Source organism: Coregonus lavaretus (assembly GCF_964263955.1).
Source record: "Coregonus lavaretus genome assembly, chromosome: 5".
In the NCBI taxonomy this organism is placed as follows: Eukaryota; Metazoa; Chordata; class Actinopteri; order Salmoniformes; family Salmonidae; genus Coregonus; species Coregonus lavaretus.
In genome coordinates, this window is record NC_139992.1 from 67,580,595 (window position 1) to 67,602,370 (window position 21,776).

Here is a 21,776-nt window from a genome sequence, read left to right on the forward strand (position 1 = left end):
CTACCTCCCCCTCTCGCTCTCTCTACCTCCCCCTCTCGCTCTACCACCCCCTCTCTCTCTCTCTCTCTACCACCACCCACTCTCTCTCTCCCTCTCTCTACCACCCACTCTCTCTATCTTTCTCTCTCTACCTCTCCTCATCTTTGGTTTTGATCTAGCTAGTAAAAGGCTCACTGTAACACACAGGTAAGCATTTCAAATGTAAGCATTCCTTTTTATTATTTGATTACATTTTTGGTACTTTTTACCCCTTTTTCTCCCCAATTTTCTTGACATCCAATTGGTAATTACGGTCTTGTCCCATCGCTGCAACTCCTGTACGGACTCGGGAGAGGCGAAGGACGAGAGCCATGCGTCCTCCGAAACATGACCCAGCCAAGCAGCACTGCTTCTTGACGCACTGCTCGCTTAACCCGGAAGCCAGCCGCACCAATGTGTCAGAGGAAACACCGTACAGCTGGCAACCGAAGTCAGCATGCATGTGCCCGGCCGCCACAAGGAGTCACTAGAGCACGATGGGACAAGGACATCCCAGTTGGCCAAACCCTCCCCTAACCCGGACGATGCTGGGCCAATTATGTGCCGCCTCATGGGTCTCCTGGTTGCGGCCGGCTGCGACACAGCCCGGAATCGAACCCGGATCTGTTGTGACGCCTGCGATGCAGTGCCTTGGACCGCTGCGCCACTCGGGAGGCCAGCATTCCTGTTTTTTGAAGTCTCTCATGCATATAGAGTGGATTCCCATCATAGATGTTAAACCGTTTCTGCCTGAGTGGGTTTCCGGTGATTCAGCAGCCTACTCCCAGCCCCTGGCCCAGTATGCCTGCCTGTCTATCAGTAGCCGACTAAACTAAACTCAACTCGATGGAGTTGGAGTTGAGCGGCGACTAGTGCGGGCTATTCTTTGCGTGCTGAAATCAATAGTTTTTAATAAAAACATCATTTTATGTGACGTCGGAGCTCCAGTCCGCCAACAGTAGTCACCACTCAAATCCATCGTAAATCGTGGATTTTAGTTTAATCGGCTAGTCTGTCAGAAGCTCCAGCAGCCTGAGAGCGGAGACAATGAGGCATGGAGGATTTAGACCTCCTGACAGACCTTCTCCTCCTCCTCTACCTCTTTCTCTCTCTCTCTCTCTCTGTCTGGGAGCACTGAGGCAGTTAGTCAGAGTGACTAAGAAACACTGCCACTGTCTTTCGGTTTTAGCTGCAATGCTATTCTTTCTTTCTTTCTTTCTTTCTCCAGAGAATGTTACTGCCTTACTGGCACATATAAATTTAAATTCAGGGTTTAAAACTGCCACCAAAACACTTGCATTTGTGACCATTTTGACTTGGTGCGACACCTATTTTTAATTGATTGGTTGGGTGCCAGTGATTTTTGTTTTTCCTGGTCACATTCGTTTTTGGTTCACAATTAGCTTTAAAAAATAAATGTTATCAAGATTTATTCAAACAGCAATGGGTATGCAACAATGGGTATGCAGACCATTCAAAAAGGTTGAATCTTTGCAATGTGAAATTCAGTCATCATGCTCTGTTTTGAATGAACATTTCTAAAGGCTTTCCTAAAAAACCTTCCCATTTAAATGTTGATTGCAAAGTAGGCCTACCTGGCAGAATTATATCACAATTTGTATCAATCGCGGGGCATTTGTTTTGGAAACTCAACCATCACATGTAGCCTATACTGTACATTGTATAGTACAAAAACACTGCTAGCCAAACACAACGGTCTCTTGCTAGGCGATCAATTGACACCCTTTTTTAATTTTAATTTAATTTTTACCTAAAAAGTGGTCTACTGATGTGGTTTAAGCATTGTGGGCTTTTTGTTGTTTTTCTAAAAAAAAATATGTGATTTCTGTGAGTGAAAACCTGAAAGAAACTAAGAGAAACCGGGAAAATAAAACGGGGGAAAACTGAATTTAACGAAATATAAAATTGATTGTATAGGGCCCTACAAAGATAATTTTTTCCTCCAAACAATCAATGTAAATATGATATTGTCAAGTTAAAATGTAATTCTTTGTGTGTGGAGGGTAGGTCATTATAGGCTACTTGCTCAGCCCATGTAGCTCAGTTGGTAGAGCATGGCGCTTGCAATGCCAGGGTTGTGGGTTCGATTCCCACGGGGGGCCAGTATGAAAAAAAAAAATGTATGTACTCACTAACTGTAAGTCGCTCTGGATAAGAGCGTCTGCTAAATTACTAAATGTATTTTTTATATTTTTTATTTAATGATGCGCGCATCATCCGCTTTCCCGGCCCAGTATTCTTTTCATTCGGGCCAGTAGCTTTCAGTTGGCACTGGCCCGGTGTGCCACTGGCAAATTTACCTGAATGTCAAGCCCTGCAAGTGCATTAATTTAAAATATGGCTAGTCATTATTAGCCTGATTCTGTATGGAATGCAGTTACATTATGGGACCCAGGTCAGGAAAATATTGGTGTGACCAAATCAAGTGCTGGTGCCATCAACTGAAAAAGTGAAAAAAGGTAGTCTAGAGCCCTGTAATTCATTGGAAATGTAGTTAAATAAATATATCGTATGTATTTCTATACTACAGTTATGGAACTTCAAAGGGAATAGACTCTTACCTGTCTTGTGCTGTTCTCTTGTCTGTTTCGCAGAGTTCCTGTCTGCAGTCAGTCTCAATAGGCTGGGATGGAGGTGTGTATGTGCAGACCTGTGGACACACCTTGCATATAGACTGCCACAAGTCCTACATGGAGTCTCTGCGGGTAAGAGAGTATCTATATGAAAGTATGGATTGACATAAGGGACATAACATTAGGCAGTCCTACCCTGTCTCTGCTTCCTGTAATAATCCAAACTGCATTTTTTTTACCCAGAATGACCAGGTGATGCAGGGCTTCTCTGTGGATAAGGGAGAGTTCACCTGCCCACTGTGCAGACAGTTTGCTAACAGCGTGCTGCCCTGCCGCCCAGGCCGGAGCACTGAGGTGGTCAGTTGGCACATGCCCAGCAACAAGAATACCTCTGTGCTGGTGAAGGAGGTGGAGGACCTGCAGGAGCAGCTGGGACTTTTCCCAGTAAGCACCACTGTAAGGCAGAGAGATCTATACAGCTTCACCCAAGTATGTCCCTCTGACCATGATCACTCCATCTTAACTCGCCACTAGCTGACAAATGAGACTGACACTAACGGTATATTGTAGCTATTTTAGTGTTACCCCAATATGGCCTCCATTCATATTTAACCTGTCATCTCCTGCCAAACCTTTGCTGTGGTTTGTTTCCCGTACCATACCAATGATTTGCAAATGCATACCTGTGGGTCACCATTGTCAATATTACCATTGTTGACAAAATGTCAAAGTGGAGATGCTATGTAGTCACTGTGTAACCTTTCCCCTTCAGACGGAGTCCAACCTGAGTAAAGAGATGGAGTTGGTGATCAAGGACATCAAGAACACCACCCAGAGGAAGTACATGGACTATGGCAAGAACCCCGGTTCCCCTGACAACGACTTCCTCTTCATGTACTCAGTGGCCAGGTGAGGGATACCACACAGTCACTATGATATCACCACAGACTGCTCTGAGACTCTTCAAAATAATACAATTTTAGAGACTCCATTTATCAGTCATACAGATCATTCTCAATTTCCAGCTAGACTAAGGGAAAGTGCACCCTGCAAACTGGCCTGGGAGATGAGGGATAGACTGGTCACTGCAGGCTATCTTTCAGTGAGGCTGTGTTCCTGTGGCTAGTGACCCCTACACTTGCTCCAGTCAGACAGGGAGGTCCTCCTCCTCCACTGCTCTTATTTATGCAAACCACTGACTGGTCTGGTGGCTACTGGCTGCCTGGCCTGTCTGCTCCACTCCTTTGTGCTCGTAAAGCCAGCTCCCTGCCTGACATTAGCAAAGAGAACTGCAACCTTTCCTGAGTTTAGCCTAGTTGTATTTTTGTGTTATTTTTTCCATTGAGTGCGCTTCTTTGATTGAGGAGGGCCGCTTGAAAAGGCTTTTGTACAATAACTGAAGTGTACAGTCGAAGTGTATCGAATTTTAGTCTTTGTACCTGCACCTGCTATATAGAGTATTTGAAGGGGAAGAAATGAAGTTGCTCGGTAGCTGTGAAGGTTTTCTTGATTGGCTTTATTCATACCTCTGATTGTACTGAAGTGTGGGGCTGGAGGTGTCGCTGGAAGTGCGGCTTCTAAGCGCCATTAGCAGCTTTGTCAGTTGCGGCTGCAGTAAAATGGTATTGACTCTGGTTGGTTCCACCATCCTTTGCCCTTTATTACCTCTGACTGTATGGATTTATCGCTCTGCCTCCCTTTGACTGATTTGAAGAGCTCTTTTTCTGCTGAGTGCTTATTCACAGTTTTGTTGTGCCTTGTGTTGGAGCCCAAATCTTCCTTCCTTGAACAACACGCTCCTCTGTTGTAAAATCGGGAGGTAGCAGGCGCTCTGCAGTGCTTTTATCATAACCTGAAATTGATCATGCGTTACAGGGAGTAGAGTGCAACCGTCATTTCTATTCTTTCACCAGAATGATGTGGGATGCCCTTGGTCCCTCCCAGACCTCTCCCCCTCCCCATGCCACGGTCCACTCACCCGGTTCCCTCACCCTGTGCCCTGCAGAAAGAAATCCCTGCTTCCTGTGTCTGGGTTCCTGTTGGCTTTTACAAGTTCAGTGAACAGCGCAAATTGCCTGAGGAATGGACAATTCCTCTGTCACAGGGGCGCTCTTATCAGTAGCAGCCAGATGGAGCTCGGTGCAGCTGCATTATCTATGTGAAATTGCTTTTTCTCCCAGGAAGCCCGAGTATTTGCCCCCACCTTCCCAGCCTATGGGAGGAAATGGCCAGTGGCAGGATCAAAACAACCCCAGTTCAGTCTAATTTTAGCAACACCTACTGTATCTGCTTTTAATATCAATTTATCCTGTTAAGGCTTTTCTTTATTTAATTATTTGGTGGTGAAAATTTGTTTGGATATACATTGGGAATTCACAGCAGAGATTATACACGGAAACTGTGGATGGAACAGCTTTTATGCTAATAGCCTAGCTTGTGCAAACCTGGAACCGTTGAAGTTCTGTAATTTATTGATACGGAATAGCTGGTACAAAACAAACACAACAACAAATGTCTGCTACATCTTTTTATAAAAAGGTTAAGCCAGAAGTCAGTCACCTCACTAAAGGCATATATTGATGATAATTCTGCTAGTGATGCATTTAGGTTGCTACGAGCCCTACTGTCTTAGGTTGCTACTAGATCCCGATCAATATGGGATTTTTCTGTCTGATACCAATTAATTTTTTTAGGGAGGCAAAAGTCACATATCAGCCAATATATATATATATTAATTTTTTTACACATTGTGCTCCAAAGGATTAACAGATACTATAAATTATGATTTCTTAACACAATATTAAAATTAACGTTATTTAAGACCATTTTATTTGTGGATTACAGGATATCCACCAAAAAGCAACTATATCCTGTATAAATATGACAGTAAATATACAACTTTTTTAGTTTACCTTCTTAGGTGCAACTTAAAGATGTCTATCTATGGCAGTGGATAAGAAGTATGCAAAAGTGTTTGTGCTAAACCACCACAAGGGGTGGCTGGTTGAATGAATTAAACTTAGTCACAAAAGTAAATCTGAAACTACAAATAAGCATTGAAATGCAGTAACATGCTGTTCGTAATGTTACAACTAGGTGTCAGCTTCAGCATTTGTCTTGAGTAGATTTACTACAGTGTTCACAACAGTCAAAGGTCATGGAAACACTTTATGGCAACCTTTGACAAGCGCAAGTTAGCTGTTCATTACGACAATGGTTTGATATAGAAACCATATGTATCTTACACTGTTATTCAATAGAAAATGTATTGGCTATACATTTAAACTGCAAATGGCATGCGCTGATGACTGATCTTTTATGCAGGCAAATTCTTGCCGCACTGGTTTTAGTCACACATTCTAATTTAGTTAGCTAACTAACCCTTAGCTACTTATCTCATCATGAATGCAAGCACATGGACTGAATGATAAATCTCTGACAACTATCTTGATTTTTGCAGATTGCATATTTCAGAAAACTAACTAAATAAGCCCACTAGCTAACATAATAGGCCCAGACAGTATAACAGTGTTATTTTTGTGTCAAGCCTAGGACGAGTATTCACTTGGGTGCCAGTCCAGTGTTCGCACAAAAGTAGCACAGATTGCTAGCTAGCTAAGCAAACTACCTTGCTTGCTACCTAGCTGCTTGCTTGGTGAAGTGTACTTTTGATTATTTACTTATTCAAATACGCTGGCTGTGGCAAGTTACTCTCTGTCAAACCACCATGCCTAATACAGTGGGGGGAAAAAGTATTTAGTCAGCCACCAATTGTGCAAGTTCTCCCACTTAAAAAGATGAGAGAGGCCTGTAATTTTCATCATAGGTACACGTCAACTATGACAGACAAATTGAGAAGAAAAAATCCAGAAAATCACATTGTAGGATTTTTTATGAATTTATTTGCAAATTATGGTGGAAAATAAGTATTTGGTCACCTACAAACAAGCAAGATTCTGGCTCTCACAGACCTGTAACTTCTTCTTTAAGAGGCTCCTCTGTCCTCCACTCGTTACCTGTATTAATGGCACCTGTTTGAACTTGTTATCAGTATAAAAGACACCTGTCCACAACCTCAAACAGTCACACTCCAAACTCCACTATGGCCAAGACCAAAGAGCTGTCAAAGGACACCAGAAACAAAATTGTAGACCTGCACCAGGCTGGGAAGACTGAATCTGCAATAGGTAAGCAGCTTGGTTTGAAGAAATCAACTGTGGGAGCAATTATTAGGAAATGGAAGACATATAAGACCACTGATAATCTCCCTCGATCTGGGGCTCCACGCAAGATCTCACCCCTTGGGGTCAAAATGATCACAAGAACGGTGAGCAAAAATCCCAGAACCACACGGGGGGACCTAGTGAATGACCTGCAGAGAGCTGGGACCAAAGTAACAAAGCCTACCATCAGTAACACACTACGCCACCAGGGACTCAAATCCTGCAGTGCCAGACGTGTCCCCCTGCTTAAGCCAGTACATGTCCAGGCCCGTCTGAAGTTTGCTAGAGTGCATTTGGATGATCCAGAAGAGGATTGGGAGAATGTCATATGGTCAGATGAAACCAAAATAGAACTTTTTGGTAAAAACTCAACTCGTCATGTTTGGAGGACAAAGAATGCTGAGTTGTATCCAAAGAACACCATACCTACTGTGAAGCATGGGGGTGGAAACATCATGCTTTGGGGCTGTTTTTCTGCAAAGGGACCAGGACGACTGATCCGTGTAAAGGAAATAATGAATGGGGCCATGTATCGTGAGATTTTGAGTGAAAACCTACATCCATCAGCAAGGGCATTGAAGATGAAACGTGGCTGGGTCTTTCAGCATGACAATGATCCCAAACACACCGCCCGGGCAACGAAGGAGTGGCTTCGTAAGAAGCATTTCAAGGTCCTGGAGTGGCCTAGCCAGTCTCCAGATCTCAACCCCATAGAAAATCTTTGGAGGGAGTTGAAAGTCCGTGTTGGCCAGCGACAGCCCCAAAACGTCACTGCTCTAGAGGAGATCTGCATGGAGGAATGGGCCAAAATACCAGCAACAGTGTGTGAAAACCTTGTGAAGACTTACAGAAAACGTTTGACCTGTGTCATTGCCAACAAAGGGTATATAACAAAGTATTGAGAAACTTTTGTTATTGACCAAATACTTATGTTCCACCATAATTTGCAAATAAATTCATTAAAAATCCTACAATGTGATTTTCTGGATTTTTTTTCTTCTCATTTGTTGATAGTTGACGTGTACCGATGATGAAAATTACAGGCCTCTCTCATCTTTAAGTGGGACAACTTGCACAATTGGTGGCTGACTAAATACTTTTCCCCCACACTGTATCTATCACGTTGTAAACTAGCCTAGGGCTGAATGATGTTCCCTCTTCAGGCAACCATTCAACTTATTTTTTTTTTATGACATCAAATTAGCAGACGTATTTGTTTATTCTATGTATATAATATCAGCGCTTTATCTGTGGGATAAAGACCGATACAAATATTTATGTGAAAGGCTAATATCATCCGCTAAGATCGGGCAACCGATTTAATCGGTCGGGCTGGAGTGGCTACTGCTATAGCAGGTAAATGACAAGAAGGAATGTTAATAATCCACTGTTTTGTCCTGTTTCTGAATGGGTAAAAACTCAGTCAGACTGCCTGAGCTCACAGTGGCTGTGCAAATGCCTGAATCTTCCTCTTGTCCATCTAAGCCATTTTTTTTAACCAGTTGACAGTATGGCGTGTGTGTGCTTAGTAATGGTTGTGTTTCCTCAGGACAAACCTGGAGCTGGAGCTGGTGCACCGTGGAGGGAACCTGTGTTCTGGAGGAGCCAGTGGTGCAGCCAAGCGCTCCTGTCTCAGTGAGTACACCACGCCACTCTCCTCGCCTTGCTTCCCACTAGATTAACATGAATGAACCCTCATCCATCCATCTACTCGATGCTATATGAAGTGTGTTGCCCCCTACTTGAACACTTAGCTATTGTTTACATCTGAAGTGTAAAGCCATTGACCCATGTTTCATATCATCATATAAAAAAATATAAATTATTAAAGACAGGAGCATTGTGTATTTTAGTCTGTTTACTTTGTTATTTTATGATGAGGTTCATTGGTATTTAGGCTGACTATTACGGTGACTTGTGGGTGGTGGGACGGCTTGTCCCATCGACCTTTGTGTAATGAAGTGTCAGAGTTGAGATTGGATTGATGCGTGTAACCATTGGACCATTTGTAAAGATTGTCGATTAGCAGGGAAGGAAAGATGCTATCCCAGGTGAGCTGTTGCCGTCACGTTTTCTGGGCATGGGTCAGGTGCTGTTATAGTTGATTGTGTGGCAAGGGCGGCCCGCTCCGGCGGGACTGGAAATAAAGACTGCGTGATGATGCTGTCCTGAGCTGTGACTGGGCCCACTGACAATAATGCCAAAGACAAAGCCTCAGATAATGGTAGTCAATGGGAAGACGAAGCACACTTATGCTCAAAGAGATGCAGACCATGAAAGGTTTGATTTTGGATGGACGACTCACTTTTAGATCCCCAAGATGTTTCTCCTTTATTGTACTTTCTGTCATTTTAATTTGACCTTCAACCTTTAATGTGTTAAACATTACGTTCTCCTACTCAAGAGCTGAGCCTGTGGAGTTAGTCTGTTTAGTGGTGATGTATTTTAGCTGCTCGCTGCACTAGTGAGAGGCCTGTCATCCTTGAGTGGGGCCAAAGACATTTCACACTAGAGGACTGCCATTTTCTGAGCTACATTAACTTGTGTCGCTCCGCTTGCGGACAAGTTGCAATACATTAGTGTTCCGTCTTCGTAGGGAATGGGATATGGAGGGAAACTGGGGACATCCGATAACTGCTATAACCCAAGGGGATTCCTAAGCCCATATCCCACAAGGCACTTATATCGTTTAGCTCATGAGGATGTCATGGGCTGGAGAGGGGAGCAGGCAATCCCTCGTGTTAAATCAACTGTGGAGAGTACACCCTTCAAATGGCTCGCATCTAGTTTATCAGCCAAAGGGAAGGTTTTGAATTAGGCCAGTCTACTGATGTAGCCTGCACAGAGAAGACAGCCTTGAACGTCCAATACAATACTGTTATGGTAGGTGTCGGCCTATCACGATGAGATGTGCCCATGGGAATTGATCATTTCAAAAGTGTTTGTCCACTGGGGGGGGTAAAAGTAATCTATGTCCACCATAGGTCACACAGGCATTACTAATCTATATCAGAGGGTTGGTGGGGGTAAAGATCATGGAAAATAGCATGAGCTTTGATAGAAGACATGGCCAGAACAATATCTGAAGGCAAACTGAAGGCATCTCTATTGGTGTTGTCAGACCGTGTGGCTGTGGGGGGAGTAGAGCAGGGCAGCAGGCTGAGCGGGTGGCATGCACTTACCAGGCAGATGGAAGAGGTGGTAGCCATGTGAGCAGCAATTGAAGCCTGGTTCCCTGCCAGCTTGAAGGGCATTGGCTGGCGTTCCTTCCGCCACAGTGTCACTCCTCACATGTCCTCCTCTAGTGGAGGGACTCTAACCCCATCTGACAGAAGGAGGGATGAATCGGAGTCACTCACCTCCCTCAGCCTCTGGTTTGTATTCTGCTGCTGTCGTCATGTTTCAACTGTAGAGGGCAGTGTTGCTCTAGTTTGACAGCCAAGTAGACAAACTCACCTGAAAATCCATATTGCAGCAGTGGAATTCAATGTTTTGCTGCATTACAGCTGTCATAACTCTCTGGAAAGAAATTGTCAAATATTGAGCTACATGTCTGTTGTTGACAAGGTTGCATGTTAAAAAAAAACAGTCAATTATTTGTGACCACTTGGTTGTTCTGGGTGAAAGAGAAAGTAGCCTACACCAGAGCAGGTGGTATATAGAGCTTGCCAGCTTGTAATCCTAAAAAATGGAAATGGGTTACCTCTGGTTTGTTCAGCCATTCCTATGGGGAAAATGAATGGGTTTTGGGATAAACTTAGAAAATTAGGTTAACACGGGCTTAGGAGATCTTATACATTTTGTTCTATGAGATACAGTATGTCGGTTAACATGACCTTTGTGAATTATGAAACCTTTATGTGCTTTTTTTGATTATATAAATGCTTCAAAATTCACAATTATAATAATAATATAATATGCCATTTAGCAGACGCTTTTATCCAAAGCGACTTACAGTCATGCGTGCATACATTTTTGTGTATGGGTGGTCCCGGGGATCGAACCCCATTATCTCAATAAGATCTTCTAAGCCTGTGTGTACCACAGACCTTATTTTCGGCATTTATCCAAAAACTCCATTCATTTTCACATAGGCTTTGTCCAATGAACCACTGTGGAGTTAGTGCCTACAAAAAGACTCCATTACTATTGCTACTATCCCTTTCAGGTACAAATGTAAAAGGTGATTTTCGGATTTCAAATACACTTTTAACTATGGCCCCAATGGGCCATTGTATGAGTCCATTATAAGGAGAAGTAGGTTAATTTGTTATTTGGGCTAATAAGATTTACATTTACATTTTTGTCATTTAGCAGACGCTCTTATCCAGAGCGACTTACAGTTAGTGAGTGCATACATTATTATTTTAATTGTTTCATACTGGCGCCCCGTGGGAATCAAACCCACAACCCTGGCGTTGCAAACGCCATGCTCTACCAACTGAGGTACATCCCTGCCGGCCATTCCCTCCCCTACCCTGGACGACGCTGGGCCAATTGTGCGCCGCCCCATGGGTCTCCCGGTCGCGGCCGGCTACGACAGAGCCTGGATTCGAACCAGGATCTCTAGTGGCACAGCTAGCACTGTGATGCAGTGCCTTAGACCACTGCGCCACTCGGGAGAAGAGGAGGACACTGTGATAAGGAGGTGATAAGTTTTAGTGTGTGCGTGCACAAGTGTGAGACAGGTGTGGCGCTCTTCATGTTCCATTAGCTCCAGTGAACAGGTGGGACTCCTGACCAGAGGATAGCTGGGAGCAGAGTAGTGCAGTCTATCCATCTGGCCTGCTTTCCCCCAGCCAAACCATTACGCTCAGTGCAATCAGTTCAAGTCAACTGTATTTGTCATTTGATTCACTGATAGTGTGATAGTGGGCACTGGCCTACTGACATGCAGGTGGACAGTTAAAGTAGCTGTCTCATTTCTGTGCCAGTGTTCTGATCTATCTGGCTGACCATTAAATCCATGTGTTTTCTCATCTGTCTTTCAGATCAGCTGTTCCACGTGCTTGCCATGCACATGCGTCTGTACAGCATTGATTCTGCATACAACCCCTGGACCAGGTTGACCCAGGTGGCTCCAAGCAGAGACGAGTGAGTGACCGCCATCCTGAAGCTACACCACACAGACATTGTAATCTACTTTGGCCTCTCCTCGTCCTGCAATCCCACTACACATACTGCTATCTTATCACAAACTCAGCCACACGCCCTGCATCAGCCACACGCACTGAACCCCTCTCCCCGAATCCTGCAGATCCACCTCAACTGACATCCCTATAACCCTCTCCTGATCCCAGTCTAGCACAGCCCCTTACACACACACACACACACACACACACACACACACACACACACACACACACACACACAGCCTGTAATCACAGTGCCACTTTCCCCTCACACTCAACACCACCACATCCTGCTGGCCCTAACTGCTTTTCCTCCAGACAGAGGAGCTACAAACAGAGAAGGTACCATGTGTGGTTGCCATAGATGCCAATAATTGCTGCATCTGGCAAATTACCGGGTGCTCCACAGAGAGCGAAACGATCCTGTCACAATCACTGCGCCGAGAAGCTACTGCCCCACACAACATCTCAGCCCTCCCCGCCCAGCGTCATCTTTCACAGCATCATAGAAACAGAGACATTTAACAAAGCAATCTCCCCTTCACGCTCTCTCCACATGGTTTGTTTGTGTTGGATCAGATGTGCTCTCGTGCGTCAATAGTTTGGCTTCCAAGGTTTACAGTCTTGAGGGCTATCAGCATCCCACTCGTATAACACTTCGCCCTATTAGATGAGCTAACGACCTCTCTCCCTCCCAAGACAGCCTTTACACCTGTTAGTATTTAACTGCTTCGAGCCAGGCAGGTGTCTCGGCGGAGCAATTTTGTGTTAAAAATACCTTGTTAGGTATTCAGAAGGCAGCTATGTCATTGACACCCTCAGGCGGCCGTGTATCTCTGTTTAAATGGGACAGGGAATGACGATGCTCTTGCCTTCCTAGACTGTGACCTAGATATTCACTTTTTTCATATCCTTTCTCATATGTCCATTTTTGTGGATGCGTTTTACGTTTGGTTAAAGAAAAACGTTTTCAAAAGACTACATTGCTCATTGTAGTTATTGGTAATCTGGATTTGACTGAAATGTCAAATAAACATTTAGCTGTGAATGCTGTATACTGTAGGTTAGTCTTTTGAATTAGAGGGAATGAAACGCAGATTGCTTGCATCAAAGGTTTTCTGTTGCATGCTAGAATTAACAGTCGAGTGCCTTAAAATGGAATGCATTATTGTGTAAGTATGACTCCTTTCAGTCGAAATCCCCGGAGGCCTCCTTAAGGTAGGTTGGAGGCTTTCTCTATGGGCAGCCAGAAGAAAACAAGCCATTTTAAATTGAGACGGCGACAACAATGTAGACTGTGGCTCCAGCTGCATTATAGAAGTGGGTCACGGGATATAAGGAAATATGCTTTGCATTCCCCCACTGCATTAAAGTGGAGGGCTCCAAGAGGGCAGTTAGAAAGTGTCATTGTTTTAAGCAACATTTTTAAGTGCAGCGGATATATTCAAGGCTTTGCTCTTGGCTCTGAGAAGATAAAAAGGCAATAGGATATGTATAGTGTGTACATAACCATAACCTTGCTCCAGTTATGGTTTCTCTAACATGCCCCTACCAATGCCAAGTTATTGGGAATAATCAGGGGTTGAAATGGCCAGAATTGATTTTGAGAAATTTGTGTCAACCTTTTAAACAGGATCATTTTGATTTGCATTCTAACCATTCAACGTTATAAATGAGGACTTCTCCACATACGTTCTGCATCGCAATACAAGTATTGAGGAAGGATCTCCATCTCTCTAAGGACAAGCAACTTTTTTTTTTATAATTCACAGTGGGGATCGAACTTGATCATAATAAATTAATTTTAGAGCCCAAAACAGCAGTAAATTTTTTGGGGGGTTTGGCCGTTCTGGTGATCGTAATTTACCTAGGCTTTCTAGGGCAGACCAGGGCTTTTGGCACCGGTAGGTTACTACACAGTAGCTGACCAGCAGAGCTCGTGACTTCACGCTCTAGACCAGACACAGGATCCACCCGGGCCACAATCATATTCAAATTGAATGTACGTTCCCCCTCAATTCATTCCTGGAACGGGCTTCCGGTGTGTTCTGGCCCCTTTCCACCCCTGCGAATAATAAGACCTTTATGGGTACTTACTGTTTCTTGTTTAACTGCATACTTTACTCTTAACTCTGTCTTAATGAGCGTGCTGTATGTTTTTCAACATGTCTTAAAAAGCCTTACTTTGTGCTTGTATTGATAAAAGGTGACGTGTGTTGTTCCCTACAGCTGCCTGGACGACGAGAGGCCAGAAGTACCCATGCTGTTCAGAGACTGCCCATCTCTGCTGATCATCTTTGTGTTGACCATGCCACAGCCGCTATGCAAAGGTGCTGTCACTGTCCTTACTATGCTGACTGTGTTTTCCCTATCAGTCCAAAGGGATGGGAGGGAAAGGTGAGTTAATGAGGCCACAGAGGGAGGTTTCTCAGTGGCTGGGTCAGAAGGACAAACCATTATCAGTCCTAATCATGACTGAATGTTCCCCCGTTCCCTTTGTATTTGGCTGTGAGGAGCAGAATGACATAGCCCTGTTTATGGAGGCTGTGCACCCTTCACATGCCCTTCATCTCCAGCTGAACGAGGCTCAGCCCCATGCCCGAGGGGAGGGCCACCACATTGGAGGCCAAATTGAATAGGCCTACTTAATGGGTGCCATACCACACAAAGCTGATCATTTCAGTGATGACTGAACTGACTGAACCCATGGACACTGAGGCGGTGTGAGGCCTGAAGATCTCTCCTAGCATCACAACGGGAGGAATGTAAATAGATCATCAACTCTGTTAAACCTATATACAATACAATGCAGTTGTACATGGCGAGTTATAAAGAGCCATTGGTTATCTGTGAGGGGATATGTCTGTGACAGGTTTTTTTCTCAAACGAAAGCTATTTCACAGCTTTAAGAGCTCTCAGCCCTATTGACTGAATAACACCTCCTTACATTGCCCTTCAGAGTCTGCTGGGGAAAACGGCACTCAATGTCTTATTAGCTTTTAGATGGACTTTGTATCTTTTTCAATTCCCCATTGATTAAGCCAAAATAAGCATTACGGCCCTCATTGTGGGATGGATTATTGATTGTAACACATCACGATGAGAGATGGGCGTGAATTAAGTATTTTATTGAAGTCGGGGCATGGTGGTCAGGACATGCCTGGGTTTTTGTCACATTTAGAGTGGATAGGTGGAAGGGGCGTGGAGTTCCTAACAGCCTGTGTGTCCTTCATGGCAGTAAAGGTGTTGTCTTGTTAATGTGCCGACGCAACACAATGGCCAGCACAGTGGACCTGTCACCACCACCACTCTCCTGAGGAGGGCAAATAATGGCGCTCATTGTATTTCTGTCACTTCAAATCCAACACCTACTTCCACCTGCTAATTACCAGTCTATTTGATGAGCCTTTATAAACACAGGAGGGAGAGAGCCATTCCGCTGGAGACCAAACCCAACCTATTGACTTGTCTTCTAGCACAATAAAAAGGGTGTCAACCTCTTTGTAGGCACCCTGATTGTCCAGCTCTTACAGGGCATTTTAGGCCTCTCTTAAGTCATTCCTTTATTACGGTTGATCATAAATGAAACTGCTTTCTATTTAACAAGCTGTTCTAAATAGTAATTGGGAAGAGATCATGTATTTCTGTATCAAGTATAAATGTATTGTTCCACTCAGTAAGTGGTCTATGTAGATAACACATATTGGCTGTTGTGAATTCCTATTTTGGCTGATTGCTAGGATGCTCTATTCACATCCATAATTGTAAAAATGCAAATGAAGGGCAGTATTTGCATATTCTCCTAAGTAAATTTTAGTTGCCATCATATTCCTGTTTTTATGATAAACAGATTTTCATCCATATGTGGTTATTCCAATGAGAATGGCAACAACTTAATTATAAATCCGTTATAATTCTCAAATCAATGGAACAGTCGGCCTTGTGTCTGACCAAGAATATGTAGTGCAAGTATTCCAACACTATATTTGTTCCTCCAATGTTAGTGCACCTAACCTGGGTCTGTGCATCTCCTCTCACTGTCCCTGTAGAACACTTCATCTGTCTGGTGAAGATGCTGTACAACCTGCAGTACACCCAGGCCCTGGCTGCTCTCTCAGCCAAGTTCAGCCCCGAGGAGAGGCAGGCCTGGAGCACGTCTGGAGCTCTCAAGAAGGTAATGGAGATAACACCCTCCTCCCCGTACTGCTGCCTTGTGCTCTACCAAGTTAAAGGGCCCCTATGTTGTGAAGCCAGTGCATCTAATCTATACTTTATACTTGTTATCCCCTGGACCTTTTTACATCCGTGGCAAATGAATGTGTGAATCAAAATGCAAATTAAGATTAAGCCCTGGCTGAGTTCCGTTAAGCAGTTTGGGCTGTAGATATATCGATCATCATTATCAAAGAGAGAGTGATTACCGGAGATGTGTGGCATTAATTGGCTATTCATCTTCAGTCTATTAAATCTGTATTAGCGAGTGGTTGGCTGGAATGCAAAATGCCTCCCCTTTAGGGTGTTTTCTATCTATCTTCCCCCACAATGCAGCACCCGCTCACGAGCTGTCATTAAGACGGCTTGGAAATCCTCATTGTTAACACAGGCCATATTTGGAAGGATGTCATTGTATTTAAATTGCTGTAGATAAAAAGACCGTCTCAACCGAGATCCCGAGTCCAGAGGAAGGAAATCCAAAGACATGAAATTCCTCCCGCTATAAATCTATGACAGAGAACGCCAGGCTAGATAAGACTGGCTGCTGTTTTACATTCTCCCACCGTTAACTTGATAAATGCTAGCAGCTTTACGCCATATAGAATATTAGTCAAACCAGTTTAATTTTATCAGAACACACATCTGGTAATTTCTTGGTGCTTATCAACGGTCAAATATTTTATTGCATGAAAATAATTATTGTTCTCTGCTTATTCTGCATAAGTTATTATTATATGATAAAGTGCACATTTGAAGGGAGGTACAGGAGTTGGAGACACTGCAGCACACTTGACAATGGACTGCTTGAATATCATATGAAGCTGTTCGAGTGGCATGAGACTCCTAAGAGCCTAATTGTTTCAAACTACTGTCATACTATAGTATTGTGTACTCTCAATGTGTCACCTCTCCACTACTTTTGGACTTCCACAGAATGCTTTCAATGCCGAGAAGTCCTATGAAGCTCTTCTCAGCCATGTCATCACTGAGCTGTCCAAGGTGAAGACTGTGTATGATGTGAACACCGAAGAGCCATCCATGGTAAACCATATCAAGTTTCGTAAAAAGATAATGAACAATTTCATGTTTCAAACAAAGCTGCCAAACTCCCAGTACCTGGCTAGCTCCATCTCTCTTGGTTTTATTATATTTACATGATAAATTGCCCATTTAACACTTTGATATCTGTGCTCTCTCTGAAGGAGATCTATATCACCCCATTATCTGTTGAGAGGTTATTGATGAGGCATTACTCCTGCGCTTCCTTCCCCAGCTGAGCACAAGTGTGTGGTCCCCACAGTCCATAGAGTACAGCCTCCAGCAGTTCTGTCTGCCCTACCTCCGCCTCTCCTGTCTCCTGCAGCACCACCTTTATGGGGACAACCTGTCAGGCTGCCCAGTACGGTTACTGTTATGGCTACTGTTCCGCACCTCACCATCTCTCTGCCTGCCTCTGTCTGTCTGTCTGTGCCGTAGCTGCTCCAACCCCATGGCTTGAACTCATACTGACCATTTCTTCTATTTCAGGAGGAAGAAGAGTTCTCAGGCCTGGCCGGCTGTCTAGGGCTCCTTGCCCCAGCCCCTCAACCATCCAACCCCATGTACAGTGCCTCATGTCTGGACTGGACGGTCAGCGCTTTCAACCTGATGACTCAATGGTGCTCGGAGGTCACAGGGCTCTCCGACACTCATGCAGAGAAATCAATGGTAGGTTTGAGGCTGAGCACTTCCCTCCACCAATCGTTCTCCAGTATAACGTCTCCAAAGCACCAATGGTGGTGTCATTCTTTTTCACTATGTTTTTTTTGTACAATTGACACAATGTTTTAGCCATGGTGCTGAATATAGCCCCTCTTCACCTCTGAGAGTGATGGATTTTCACACCCTACCTTTGTCATTCAGCACTGGCCTTTTCTGCCATACATCACACAATGAAACCTCCCATCGCTTCACACTGCCATTTTGGATGGTTTCCACATACCTTTCAACTGTGGACATTATTTATTGTTGCACCCTGGAGCTGAAGGGCATACAGAAATTGTTGCATATAGGAACTCTTAAGGATTTATTCAGTAGAAGGCTTAAAACAGACAGTAGCAAGTGGAGGGACACAATGCCCAAACTGAAAGGGATGTACAGTAACCTCTGTGTTTCTTGGGGTGATGCTTAGAGGAGCAGGAAAAAAATTGCTGTCGTATTTTCTTCAATGTCTAAAGGCTGCTGAGCCGGGCCGATGAGTCCGCTTATTAAGAGTCTATTGACAGGAGATTAGAGAGCGAGCAGAAGAGCACATGGTTAATTTAAAGGGACTTCAGATTCAGCTCTTGAGAGATTGGATTGGCTTTCTTAAGTTATGGGCAGCTGAAGTTTAGGCCTACCATGGACACAGCACAATAGTGAGCTAAATAAAGCCCCAGCTCCCATTGTCTAAAAAGCCTGCACTATGCGGTCCAAGCTGTTACAAAGGATTGCCTAGGGCACAAAGTTGGGGTTCAAAATTGGAATAATGTTGTGACTGACATGGTACATTTCTCCATCCAGACCTTGCTTGTCCAGGATCTGCAATGGGCATCCCCCCACCTCCTCCACTTACCTGACAATTACAACACCATCTTCCAGTACTACCACAAGAAGGCCTGCACTGCCTGCAAAAAAGTGCCAAAGGACCCAGCGCTTTGCCTCGTCTGTGGCACCTTTGTCTGCCTCAAAGGGCTGTGCTGCAAGCAGCAGGGGATCTGTGAATGTGTTTGGGTGAGTGGCCCTGCTTTTTCAAAGTCCATGTTAGAATATATCTGAAAAAAACAGCATGATTTTATACTGTCTTTACAAATAATTTTTGTGGGTTATTGATGGGTATTATTACTCTATTGTGCAAAATAAGAACGTGCATGCTTAGGTGGCGCTGCTGTGTACAGATGACTGTGATTTGGTGAAGAGATTGTTTGTGTCTGTCTTTAGCACTCTCAACACTGTGGCGCCGCAACAGGCATCTTCCTATTGATCAACGCCTCGGTCATCATCATCATTCGAGGGCACCGCTTCTGCCTGTGGGGCTCCGTTTACCTGGATGCCCATGGAGAGGAGGACCGCGATCTACGGTACGAATACACTCCATACACACTTAGCATTACACTTCAGTTTCATATATCACACAATCATCTTGTCAGGTTCTCACTAGAATGGTTGATGTGGGGGGACTATGCTGAAAACTGTAAGAAAACAACATTGTTTGAAATCACATTTTCTATTCCGTTTCCTACAGCCGTGGAAAGCCCCTGTTTCTATGTGTGGAGAGGTATAAAGTGCTGGAGCAACAGTGGGTCTCGCACACCTTCGATCACATCAACAAGCGCTGGGGGCCTCACTACAATGGACTGTAAGGTCACCTGAACCCACACCCTGGTGGGAAAGAATCTCTTTGGTTTATGTGTCTGCCTCTGTAAAACATATGGGAATGTTATCATGTGATATAAACAAACATGCAGTGAGGGTGTTACTGCCACAGCCTTGGTTTATATGAAGTTTTGTGTACAATCATGCCTAAAGACTAACAGTGTGTGTTTTTAAGTGATTTACTGTGTTGATTTAAATGGGTCGAATGAACAACTTTGCCCTTGTAACAGATTGGTTATGAAGAGGTTTTTAAGCCAGAAATATTGTTTTTTTCCCAGCTCAAAATAGTCATATTCTGGTGAGTATTTGTACACTGATTGGCTAACAGTATAAGTTCGAACTACTGGATATTTCTTAGATATACAAACAGACAAATGTGCCCCTGGTAAGGTTAATGATAATCATCTTTGTCACAATGTATGAGTTGGTGCATATCCCTAATTTTTCCGACTTTGTACTGCTGGCATGGGTTTAAAGCTCTTGATAAGTATAGCAATGTTATTGCAAATTGTTTGCTCGGTGTGTTTGTTGGGACATTATGGTAGGCGACAAGTCCACTCATCAACACAGTTTATTGCAGTCAAGCAAAGGCTATTTTTTACAGTCTAGTTGCAATTCATCCTCAGGTATTTTTTTAGCTGTAGTTTAGAATACAACGTTTTTAATACTTAAATAAATGCTGCTGCTCATTGTTCAAATAAGTAATTTTACCTTTTTGTTAAGATTTTTATTTTCTAAGAAATGTGAAGGCTTTACGTTTATGGTAGATGCCTGGCAACCAGTTGTTTCCAGCTCACTGCAAGGTTGAGGGAGACACATGGTCGTCATCTCTATTGGTGTTTGCAGTCCTGCCTTCACTAAGCCTCTGGCCAGGTCCCTGAGGAAACTCAATGCTCACTCACCAGTCTGACCACTGTAGAGTACACATAAAAGACTGGTGCGGAGTATCTGTCTACAGTAATTGGCATGCTCTTTTTCCAAGACCTCCATTGCTCAGAATCATTTCAAGTGCATTGGGATTTTGCTATAGTTTAGTTGAAATGTTTGAAATTGGTGACTCAAAATGCATAGAAGTTATTCTACTGATATGGCATTCTGTAAGGGAATGGGTATAGTTTCATCCTTTTGTGCTGATGAAGACTTTTGCAGTTTTAGATAGTACAGTTGAATATTTTTTTGTTAGGACTTGGGAAATAATGTTTTGGCCTTTCACATTTCCTTTTAGTTGCTCTGTAAAGTTAGAGTAAATGTATTGGGAAATGTATATGGGCGCATAATGCAAGACCCTATCTTTGAATAACTAAAGGTAAAGACGAGTAATTGGGAAATTGATGAAGATAGCGTTTGGTCTCTTCAAAATGTTATCTTTGTGAAACTCCATAAGATGTAATTTAGTTGGTTTTGAGAAGTGTAATAGTGTTAACTTTAACATAACAAATTGATGTCATTCACCTAATCCACACTCGTGGTACAATATATTGTTTTCTATACTGTCAAATAACCAATCTGTTTATTTGCTTTTGGTTGCCAAAAGTTAGAAATAAAGTAGCTATATTTATAAGGAAGACTATTTCCCCTATGCCTAAGTTTCTCAAAGTTTAAATTAAGATATTTTCTTGGGTCATGGATGCATTCCAACATTAGACGTCGGACTTCAATACCCATAATATACAATGGTCATGACGTTGTTTTAATCACACTTTTTGAGTTTGGTGTCTTAAATGCTTAGTTTCAATTACCATGTCTCCAACCGGAAGAGTAGATAGATACTTCTCAAATTGTGCCTGAAAGAGTAGGTTACCTTTTTAGTGAAAAACAGCACATTCAGATCCCTGGGTGATTTATTCTGGTCAAATGATTTTGTGAATTGCTTGTCCACATCGTGCTCAAAGGAGGAATATTTTAGGGGGAAAAAACACTTAAATTATTTCTTCTTGAATCCAACGCATGCTGCTTATGTGTACTGTGAGTTTCCCTTCCCTCATTTTTTTGCAGTGCCCACTTTATAAAATCCAACGAGTGATGGGTGTACATGCTTATTAAAAGCTTTTTGTGTGTTCTCCTGTATGAATGAAAATAAGAAAGAATACAGTACATTACTGTAGGTGCTGATTCAGACTTTCTGAGTTGGCTCAGAAAGTGTGACTTAGACATTTATTGCAAAATGTAACATATGTGAATAAAATATAAACACACTCTGA

The 21,776-nt window shown here is 43.3% G+C and overlaps 1 protein-coding gene across 3 annotated transcripts in view; it reads left to right on the forward strand.

The window, feature by feature from the left end:
* The window catches only part of LOC311130101 (E3 ubiquitin-protein ligase ubr3-like), a 62,675-nt gene extending 40,899 nt beyond the window's left edge, over positions 1–21,776 (forward strand). The window contains exons 27-39 of one of the 3 annotated variants that reach the window (XM_084162772.1): positions 2,634–2,744; positions 2,856–3,101; positions 3,385–3,521; positions 8,385–8,470; positions 11,827–11,929; positions 14,197–14,297; positions 16,017–16,141; positions 17,116–17,223; positions 17,456–17,581; positions 17,710–17,889; positions 18,724–18,933; positions 19,141–19,280; positions 19,445–21,776. In XM_084162772.1, coding sequence (XP_084018898.1) covers positions 2,634–2,744; positions 2,856–3,101; positions 3,385–3,521; positions 8,385–8,470; positions 11,827–11,929; positions 14,197–14,297; positions 16,017–16,141; positions 17,116–17,223; positions 17,456–17,581; positions 17,710–17,889; positions 18,724–18,933; positions 19,141–19,280; positions 19,445–19,562 — 1,791 coding nt within the window. In that variant the 3' untranslated portion in view covers positions 19,563–21,776. The remainder of the gene's footprint in view (positions 1–2,633; positions 2,745–2,855; positions 3,102–3,384; positions 3,522–8,384; positions 8,471–11,826; positions 11,930–14,196; positions 14,298–16,016; positions 16,142–17,115; positions 17,224–17,455; positions 17,582–17,709; positions 17,890–18,723; positions 18,934–19,140; positions 19,281–19,444) is intronic. The other 2 variants (XM_084162773.1, XM_084162774.1) reach the window with 2 other exon arrangements.